The sequence below is a fragment of the Megalobrama amblycephala genome, linkage group LG17 (genome assembly GCF_018812025.1).
Source record: "Megalobrama amblycephala isolate DHTTF-2021 linkage group LG17, ASM1881202v1, whole genome shotgun sequence".
In the NCBI taxonomy this organism is placed as follows: domain Eukaryota; kingdom Metazoa; phylum Chordata; class Actinopteri; order Cypriniformes; family Xenocyprididae; genus Megalobrama; species Megalobrama amblycephala.
In genome coordinates this window covers 38092875-38104287 of record NC_063060.1, presented here as the reverse complement: position 1 = coordinate 38104287, position 11413 = coordinate 38092875, and the positions used below count along the sequence as shown (strand labels likewise).

At 36.3% G+C, this 11413-nt stretch overlaps 1 protein-coding gene across 1 annotated transcript in view; it reads left to right on the top strand.

Moving 5' to 3' along the window:
• Positions 1–8295: 8295 nt before the first annotated feature.
• Positions 8296–11413, top strand: part of pappa2 (pappalysin 2) — an 82648-nt gene continuing 79530 nt past the window's right edge. The window contains exon 1 of the mRNA XM_048163956.1: positions 8296–10279. Within this exon, the coding sequence (XP_048019913.1) occupies positions 9460–10279 (820 nt within the window). The 5' untranslated portion in view covers positions 8296–9459. The remainder of the gene's footprint in view (positions 10280–11413) is intronic.

Below are 11413 nucleotides of genomic sequence, written 5' to 3'. Positions count from 1 at the left end.
CATGTTGTTCCAAACCCACATGGCTTTCATTCTTCTTTTACCTGCTTTGATGATGACCAGGCAGGTACTGAATCTTTCAAGATTCAAAAGGACAGAAAAGCACTAAAAGTGTCATAAAAGTAGCCCATATTATTTGTACGATATTCCAAGTCTTTTCAAAAATGTTTCAGCCATTTTTTTCAAAAAAAAAAAAATCTGAAAAATAAATTATGGTTTCCACAAAAAATATTTAGCAGAACAACTGTTTTCTACGGAAGAGGATTAGGGCCAAGCAATAATAAAAAAAATAAAAGAGATTAAAGTTGTTAAATTTCGAGAAAAAAGTCGAGATAAAATGTTGAGAATAAACTCATTAAAATACGAGAAAAAACTCATTAAATTTCGAGAAAAAAGTCGAGATAAAATGTTGAGAATAAAGTCATTAAATTACGAGAAAAAAGTTGTTAAATTATGAGAAAAATGTCGTTAAATTTCGAGAAAAAAGTCGAGATAAAATGTTGAGAATAAAGTCATTAAATTAACGGATTTATTCTTGTAATTTAACGACTTTTTTCTCGTAATTTAATGAGTTTATTCTCGTAATTTAATGACTTTATTCTCGTAATTTACTGACTTTATTCTCGTAATTTAATGACTTTATTCTCGTAATTTAATTACTTTATTCTAGTAATTTAATTACTTTATTCTCGTAATTTAATGACTTTATTCTCAACATTTTATCTCGACTTTTTTCTCGAAATTTAACGAGTTTGTTCTCGTAATTTAATGACTTTATTCTCGTAATTTAATGAGTTTATTCTCGTAATTTAATGAGTTTATTCTCGCAATTTAATGACTTTATTCTCGTAATTTAATGACTTTATTCTCGTAATTTAATGACTTTATTCTCAACATTTTATCTCGACTTTTTTCTCGAAATTTAACGAGTTTGTTCTCGTAATTTAATGACTTTATTCTCGTAATTTAATGACTTTATTCTCGTAATTTAATGACTTTATTCTCGTAATTTAATGAGTTTATTCTCGTAATTTAATGAGTTTATTCTCGTAATTTAATGAGTTTATTCTCGCAATTTAATGACTTTATTCTCGTAATTTAATGACTTTATTCTCAACATTTTATCTCGACTTTTTTCTCGAAATTTAACGAGTTTGTTCTCATAATTTAACGACTTTTTTCTCGTAATTTAACGAGTTTATTCTCAACATTTTATCTCGACTTTTTTCTCGAAATTTAACAATTTTTTCTCGTAATTTAACGAGTTTATTCTCAACATTTTATCTCGACTTTTTTCTCGAAATTTAACGAGTTTTTTCTCGTAATTTAACGAGTTTATTCTCAACATTTTATCTCAACTTTTTTCTCGTAATTTAACAAGTTTTTTCTCGTAATTTAACTAGTTTATTCTCAACATTTTATTTCGACCTTTTTCTCGAAATTTAACGTGTTTTTTCTCGTAATTTAACAACTTTAATCTCGAGATGGTTTTATTTTTTATTATTGCTTGGCCCTAATCCTCTTCCGTAGTTTTCAACATTGATAAGAATAAGAAATGTTTCTTGAGCATCAATTCAGCGTATCAGAATGATTTCTGAAGGATCATGAGACACTTTAGACTGGAGTAATGACTCAATGTTCAGTTACAGTGGTTAACAACCCACTGTAGGGAAAGACTATCAGTGAATAATGACTAAATCAGTTCAGCCATTTTAGTCTGTATCTCACAAAATGTCTTCAGAAGACTTGGAATATATGAATGAACTACTTTAGGCCTACATTCATTGTGCTTTTGCATCCTTTTTTGAAGCATAAAAGCTCTTGCCTCAATTCGGCAGTATTAAAATAGAGCATAGAAAGTAGAGGAGAAGCAAACAAATGTAAAGGTCTGATGTGAAGGATGCAAATGCGATGTAATGACACAGTGAATATGCTAATTAGCGCACACGGTCATTTAACAACTTCTGAACAGGCTTTAACTACATTCCCTTGAAAATAGTTTGTAACAGTGCATACATTTAGAGACTACAATATTTTCCTCATAGTAATGTTAACCAGGCAATCACCGGAGAGCTTGAGGACATTATCAAGATTAGCTAATGGCAGCCATGTTCTGTCATTGTACAATTTGCATTAAGCTCTCATAGAGATTGAATGGCAGTGTAACAGTTACGATTAATTAGCTTTCTTTGCTTGTCCGTGTTAATTCCTACAGACACTCATGACTGAAGTTTTCATTTTACACAGCAGGGGGAGTTATTATATCTTCAGAAACACACAGCTAGATTTCACAGAGGACACTGGCATATCACGGTACGTCCTATTTGACTGTCAAATATCATTTTCAAACGCTCAGTTAGACAAATTAAAATCAGATAAACACTTAGCACATAATTAAATTGAAATGCTAATCCATTTAATATCTCTGTAACTTGTAAAAACATTAAACTTGTTTTAAATTATTGTTATTTCTAAGTAGCTAATTGATTGTTTTTTTATTTAAATGTATTTAAACAGATTTTTAGTTACATTGTTATTTATAGATTTTATAATGGATTTTCACTGTCCATGATATTTGAAATCAACAGTTTATTCAGTTTATAATCTGAAATTGTCATTTCAGGCTATCGGATTTGTCTGAAGGACATGTGTAGAAATAATCTTTTAATATATATTTAACAGAGAACCATATCAAAGATAAGCTTTGCAGATACTATTTTCATTGTACTCCACTATTATATGTTCTTTTGGCAGCACAGATCATTTTCTTCACATGCAGTGAGTTAATTACAGCACTGCTCTCCCTTCCTGACCTCCATAATGGACCACACTTCAAAGCCCTCCAACACTTACTTTTGTTGATTCAGATGTTCTTTACTTATATCTCATAGGAAATTAAGCTCTAATAGCTGGCGTTGTTAACACAGTTAACAGACGAGTTTAAAGCCAACTTAAATTCCAAATGAATAAGCCCTCAAAGGAGGGGATCGGGCAAAATTCACAACTCTGGATGAGTTGTGTCGGCTCACATTGGCCAGCGCGGTGTCTCAATTACAAATAGGCTAACTGAGGTTGCCATTTCAAACATTTATATATCTCTAGTGCTTCTGTTATGGCTCTAAAGGGAGAAATAAACCCCTTTTAACTGATAATATACTTCAAATATATTGGAGATATTTGACTTATCCGCCACTGTTGAGTACAATGTGTCTTTTGGAAGGAAAGTGGTAAATTACACCACTCAAAAAAAAAAAAAAAAAAAAATTGTTAGTTTGCTATTATCAAGCTGAATTCATGTTTTTGTTCTTATAAAGCAAAAGAATTATGAGTTCTGTTGTTAATCTCTGGATAAAAGCAGAGCCTGGATTGATTTTACGACTTTGTGACTGTCTCTCTTACTGTAGTTAAAAACGTATCATTTAATTTGAGACACACCTATCATTTGCTTGGAGTGAAGATCCAATGATCCTAAAAACAATAACAAAATTAAATCTTTTAAAACATTAGGCACTTTAATTGGATCAGATGTCTGCTTTTGATATTAATGGGCAACGGAGGAAAATGAGTAACAATTACCAGCTGTCCGCCTCCCACCTGCCAACACACACATATGCAAACACACTTTCATAGACAAACACAGATATATGATGCACATACAGGCAGTGTTGGGGGTAACGCATTGCAAGTAACTTGAATTACGTAATCAGAATAGCTAGTAACTCGTAGTAAAGTAGTAAGTAACTAGTAAAGTAACAGATTACTTTTTCAATTTACAACAAAATATCTAAGTTACTTTTTCAAGTAAGTAACCCACGTTACTTTTTCACATTTATTGACTGACAGCTCTCCTGTCCCCATGTTGAGAGAAATATGGTAAGTGCAGACTGGAGTGCAAATATGATGGGATATTGTAGTTCTATACTAAATGTGAACATGCTTTTACTCATCACACTTGCACAAAAACATTCAGTATATAGTAAATGAATAAAAACAGTGAAATGCAATCTCAGAATTTTACACAAACCTATATAATTCAATATATTAAATTACACAAATATACTTTATGTTAGGGCTGGGCGATATATCGCATGCGATTGTCACGCGCATTTCGTCAGTAAAGCCGGTTCCCTGATTACCGTGAAATCGCCATCACCTGCTTTCAAATGGAGCGCCATTTAATAGACAGAACCGTAGATCACTGACAAGCTACGCAATATTGCGTTCATTATCACAGATGAATCGCCTTCGATAATGAACACGATATTGCGTAGCTTGTCAGTGATCTACGGTTCTGTCTATTAAATGGCGCTCCATTTGAAAGCAGGTGATGGCGATTTCGCGGTAATCAGGGAACCGGCTTTACTGACGAAATGCGCGTGACAATCGCATGCGAAATATATCGCCCAGCCCTACTTTATGTATTTAATGTCACTTTATTAACCAATGTCTTTGCTGCTGACATTCAATGATCTAATTCAACCATAACAATTAGCACAAATTACTTTAGATTAGATTTAGAAATAAGAGTGTTGATCTTTCTTCTCATGTATCCTATTCTTCTTTAATCTAGAATTGCAGCACAGCTGAAAGGTTTGTTTGAGCTGCGCCCTCTACTGTACAGGTGTAAATATGCATTTCTTCCAGCCTGAAGCCCTGGATATACTTCTTTTTTTTTTTTTTACACGTACGTTAGTGTACGCGCACAGTCGAACGCACTGCCTTGAAAAGTATACTTCATTTTACTCGTACGCATACACAGGCGTTCGACGCATGCGCAGTCTTGAGCAATCTCTCGCCACGAGTTAAGGTGCGGTCACTTTTCGTCCCATTGACTTCCATTCATACGCATATGAATGAATCAGACTGGAAACACAAGCTCGTGTGAAAAGTTATACATTTCGCTGCATTTCAAAGTTCAAGTTTTGTGAACTCTGATCTGCGAATTCGCGTCACACGAAGAGGTGCGACCAGGAAAAGATAGATTCGTCAAAGCATGACCTCTTTGCTGAATTAAAAGAATTAAATTTTTGCTGTAAAGTCGAGTAGGTTGTATATTTTTACATTTTGAATGTATTACTATATGTTATATGTTGAATTCGTGTTTATAAAAAAAGACACTACCACACTATCACAACCAATGCAGCATCCGATGAAATTTCGCATGTTCAAAGTCTAGTGTGACCGCAGCTTTACAAGTATGCGTGGTTACAAAAATCTGTTACGTACACGCATAGCCTACTCTTCTGATGATGAAATTAGTTCTGTACGCTGACCCTCACGTATGAATAAAACGTGAACTATACTTTGTGCTTGAGGCTTATTTATTTCACTTTTGGTGTGAAAGGGCCTTAACATTTGCCAAAAATAGAACTTTTTTTGTTGTTATTAAAAAACAAACAAGCAAGCACAGCCCAGGTGAGAAAAAGTAATGCAAAAGTAATGTAAAATATTACTTTTTATAAAAAGCATTACTCTTAACTTTCCCCAACACTGCTTACAGGTATTATGCCATTTAAATTGCTTTTATGAGACAACACTTAAGGCAGTACTATGAGACAATACCACTTATTTAAAGGGTCACAGAATCTTTTGAAATGTTAACATTGTTGAAACACACAAAACTTTAAATATTGAGGTGAAAGTGTTATTTTTTTGTTTTTGCGTCTTATTTTATTTTTATTTGTTTTCACAGCATCAAGAAAAGTCCTGGCTTGTTGAAGATGTACAGCAACTTCATCTGCAAAGCAGTTAAATCCACTGAGACGTGTTTTTGAGGTATATCTAGAACATAAGGAAGGGAAATAAAGGGGGAAAAAAATGCCGTCAGATGCTCACTCAGAATAATCCAGTCTTAAAGCCAAGCCAGCCATGACTAACTAGGAAATGACGTTACAGTTCACACAGTGCACACCTGCTTCCCTCACTGTATCTTTTCAAATATCTATTCTGTGGAATTATTTGCTCCCTGTGGAAGTTGGTTGTGTCTCCCAAGTGATAGAATAACAGTTTTGTCACTGGTTGAAAATGTAGTAAATATCTGCAACAGATTTATAGTGTCTATTTTTGATTCTACCTCTGCAGATAAAGGAAGGGGGTTGGCTTTGGACTTTGCTAGGCTCCTTGTTGTCCAGCACATCAGGTTGGATTTTCCCATTGCGTTTCTGGTCATTTAGAATTGGATTGGGGTAGGGCATTCTCAAATGAAGGATAATCTCTTAGAGGTCCTTTGCAGTGGGGGGTGAGGCCTGGGAGCGACCATTCACTTTTTTTTTTTTTTTTTTACACAGTTGCAGCTGTCTCAAAGCACTTTGATACAAAAAAAGCTGAATGTTTTGCGGGCAGATCCTTGGGCTGGTTGCGGAATTCTTACCTCCCACTGTTAGGGCCCTTTCTAACCCCGAAGGGGCCCCTGCCGTAACTGCCAGTTACCCCAAGTCGGGGCCATTTGCAAATTGAGCCTGACAAAAACGGTGAGGCGAAAACTGGTGCGTTTTGGAAATTAAACAACGGCATGGCTAACTTTTTGACCATTGTGGTGTGAGATGTTGTACGTGGTTGCTGAGTTGTTGTGGGTCACAAATCTACTAATTTGCAAGTCACATCACTCAATATGCACCTGCAGTGCTGAATGCCGTTCAGGGCTATTATTCACTGTACAAAACAGTTAAGATACTCTGACCACATATTTAAAATGTGGCAGGCGAACACTGACGTGTTTCAACTCTCAGCTGAAAGTGTGAATATTTTTGTAAAAAATATGGCACATTAATGTTCAAAATAGTTCAAAGTGCTTATACAATGGCACTTCATGATTCTGAATAGAATGAGATCACTATATAAAGCTTTTCTGTATCCTTTTAGATTCTTTATATGAGAGGAAATAGGACATAATTGCCTTTGAAAGGCTTAGAAAAGAATTGACACATTAAATCGTAATGTGCAGTTTATTCACAAACACAATCAGAAACATGATTCATTTTAAATCATTAATAATATCTGGGTCTTTTTGTCAAGATTTTTCATGAATGACAAGAAGTCTCCAATTAAAGTCATTATTATGATAAGGGGAACCACTACGGCTTTCCCTAACTGCATGTCTTCATGACTGGAGCATAGCCCAATACTGAAGTAACTACACAATATATATATATATATATATATATATATATATATATATATATATATATATATATATATATATATATATATATATATATATATAAATCAAGTATGCATTATGAATTCACTTGATGATAAAACTCAGACCGAGAAAGAGTGACAAGAACAAGAGACTCTCTTCAATTTTATTAGTATGTGAACTCTCATAGGATGCACTGCAAGGAAAAAGCATGGGAATAAGGCAAACTTCGACACAGGGGAAATCGCGGCACATCGTAGACATTTTAATCATTTGAAATATTTACTGGAGTCATAATATATATGGTGCAGTCATCTCTCTCCAACTGTTTCACAACTGAACACTATTGTAAGGAAATTCAGAAAAATGTGTTTGGTAATAGACTGCATCTCAGGTATTTTAAATGCACAGAAATAAATTATAGATACTGAATTAGTCTGTGTTATATTACATTTTACCTAGAGGCTGAATTATGTTCACAGGCCTTCAGGTTTTTTTGTGTAGAAAGGGAGAATTCCTTCTAAGTATTAATGCTTTATATCCACAAGAAAATTGTACTTGTTAACAGCTATTAATCACTAGTTTACTAGTTTACTCATGTTTATTGAAATGAGATTTTACTGGTACTGTATTGTAGTTCAAATTAATAATGCAGTAAGTTCAGAAACTCTTAGTAAAGAAAAGCTCTTTGTGTTGATGAGTGTAACTCCTTTTTTGGCAGATTAGCCTAGATTAAAAGCGTAATCTACAAGATAATTATTACTGATTAATGATTATTTTTAGTCTATTTATTGTATGAAAAGTAACCTTATTGCTATTTTATTTTAATATAAAAACACAAATTGCAAAATTTGGCAGCTGTCCTAAATATGTATTTATTTTTATTATTTTATTTATTTATATTTATCTACTCTCTCTATCTCTCTAAAATTCAGCATTTTAAGATGCAGGTAGAAACAGGATTGGCAGTAATATTATTATTATTAAATAAATCAATTTTAATTAAATAAATGTCTCAAAAAGAAAAAAACTCAAAACAGATCCACCTGATTATTTGCCTTTTTTCCCCTCAGCTTCCAACCCCCCAACTTGGAATTGGTCAACGGTCCATCCTTTTTTTTTTTTTTTTATGTTTACACATCCCTCACTTGTCTTTTCCTACATGTGCAGCGTTTCAGCCCTGCTTCACATGTCAGGCAGATGTGCTGTCCCTTGCATTACAATACAGAAGTAGGTGTAGATGTGAATGGCACTGGGGGAGAAAGTGAGAGTAGATGCATGCATGCAGGGGCTGGGCTGGACCTGGGTGAAGTTTTCTTTCCGAATGGCTGGGCTAGGGGCTGGGTTTGTGATGTCAGGCTGGAGGAAACAGATAAAACGTTTAGCGCGTTAGTTTGATCTGATGTGGAGATGTGGAGAGCGCGTGCAGCGGGACTGAGCCTAGGAATATAGACACACACACGGAGCGCAAGAGGAGTCTCCGCACCATCTCAAGGTGATCCAAAGAGTCGTTTTCACTTGGAACAGCATGGCAAAAAGACAAATCTCCTTTCAGTACCTTCACATTATTGGATATTGATCCATATTTTGTGAAAATAAAATCTTTTTAAGCGGACTTTCACAGCTCCCTGAAACACTCCACTGTTAGAATAAACCTCGACAGACTTTTTATTTTAAAATTTTGGCGGTTTGTTCGCAGGACGAAGCGTGACCGCGAGCATTTGGACGCGACCCATTGCGCGCCGGTGAAAGGTGGCAACCTCACATAACATTTATCCAGCGTCACATCTCTCCAAACAACCTTACACTGTACAGACAGCAAGCTATGTAAGTCTGCAATCAAACGCGATACTATCGCTTTAATTCGACCACAATGAGGATACATTATTGCGCGCGTAATTGAACTATAAGTGAATGACAATTAGACTCAGAGCGCGCTTCAGAGACAGCTTTGAGGAGATCCACGAAACACGAGATGTTGTGTTTGGAGCTAAGCACTTAAAGTAGACTGTTTGCTGTCAGTTAGGGCACTCATCCAGTTGCATAAATTGTAAATTAGTTGAGGAACAGACTTGATCCACCTTGATGCACTGACAATTTCGACTTCCATTGTCATTACAATTTCTTTTTAAACAGTAAAAAAAGATACTCATTAACACACCTATTGTAACTTAAAGACAGCATATGCTAACATTGATAAAGAAAAGGCACCCAAAACAATTTAAGCGAAGCAACCATTAGTTCCCTTCCCAAGTGCAATTCAAAACAAACAAACAAACAAACAAATGTCCACGCTTTAAAAGCTACACCTTCTCCTCAATAAAATGATGATTTTTAGACTGTTAGCTATTATTCTTGCAGTATTTCACGCTTGGCCGCTGAACAGCGCTCAGTCAGATCATATCCAGAGGTATAAACGGACACTGGCACAGAAAGCGGACCGAGCGCTGGATGGTGAGCAGTGCGGCTCAATCAGCCGAAAGCGGCCGCCGCGCTCCACGGCGCAGCAGTACCCCCTAGTGGGCATGACTGGAAAGTACGCTCGCTTGATAGACTTGCACTTAAGGAAAACTAAAACATCGAGGTCGTGTTCAGGTGAGTGCAGCTCTAGTGACACAAATGCGGTTAAATTAACTAACTGGAATAGTAATGAAAAGGAAAAATATGAAGAAGAGACTTTCAAATGGAAGAAAGAAGGCAAACAGTCACAGGGGGTCACTGCTCGTGGATCTCCTAAATCACACAAACCCCTCAAATCCATATCAAAAGGACACCCTTCACAGACAGATAAGGGTGGCGATTTGATAGACAGCTTGTCCTCATCAAGAAGGGTTGCACGGAGCCTTCCAGAGTTCAACAAAGAAAAAGACGTCCCAGACACCAATATCCACCACGTCAACTACTCAACAGATAGTGATGAGTACTCCGGGGAGCAAGAGGGGCTGCAGAGCACTGCTGGGGAGCCATGGAGGGCCGATGTACGCGATGTGCCCGCAAAGTGGATGACAGCTGTGTATTTCAGCGGTCAGGCGGAGCAACTAAAGGTGAACCCTGCATTTGGCTTAGAACTTCCTCGTTCCAGGTTCACGTTAGAGCTGTGGGTCAAGCCGGAAGGGGGTCAGAATAATCCTGCCATCATTGCAGGTGGGTGTTCATTCATACATCATTCTCATATTCCAAAATCACTCTTTTCATGTTGGAAGCTGAGATGCAGCTTTTTTGTTCTCAAAATTGGTTTTCTAGGAATTGGAATTGTCATAGGCTATTACTTAAAGCAGCAGTTATTACTTGAAGGATACATAATTCACAATTAGCAAATGTCTAATCAGAATAAATACTGCTGTAAGGCATAGAGCCATGCAGACCAAAATGATTATGGGAAGTCAGATTCATTCCTCGAACTCGCCTCAGTTCATCAAGTGCATCAAATGTGTGCGGTTGAATCTGTGTTGTGTCACACTTTGACACGTTGTTGTTTCATTTAAGAGGCCTTTGTTTGAGGATATCAGCCGACAAGCAGATGAGAGGAGAATGGGGAAATCAGCTGCTTACAAGGTGCAAACGATGAGTAGTGCTGCTAAGGGCGGGGGGGTTAGAGGAACAAGTGGCCACCACCTGCTCAGTCTCAGTGTGTCCTGTCTGCTGTATTTAATCACTTGTTTAGTGCATATGGCCCATTGCGTTTCCAAGATTTGATTCATAAGCAGAATGTTCTGGACACCGTTCTCCTCACATTGACAGCTACCTCCCATCCAGCTCAATAGTTTGATATATTTAAAACATTTCATATGCAGCAGAAGTAGGTGGTTTTTCACATGCAAAGCTGATATGCGATTAATGTTCTGTAATATATATTTTATGTACAATAAGGAAAACATATCATTTATTTATTTTTTATTTGTTATTGCAAACCCATCACTAAAAGGATTTCATTTCTATAGAGGACCTTATTGTAGGGCTTACGGCAGCATTCCAGGTTTTCCCTAACTGTTAGTCGCTAGGTTTTTGATGTACGGAGTTGACTTTCGATGCACATATGATGATTACAAAAACAAAATAAGGTGTGGAACATCACAGAAGGTGCCGGATCCCTCAAGGGAGCTTTCGTAATCAGGTAAATGTGCATTTTTGAATGGCTGCTGAGGAGGGTCAATGTGGAAATGATTATATCTGGAAGTGCTTCTGAGACGAGTTCCCAGTAAGGAGAACAAAGCCCAGAGTTCTCTGGTTGTAACCTGCATGAGGCTTTTCCTCTACCGTGGATGCCAAAATACATGC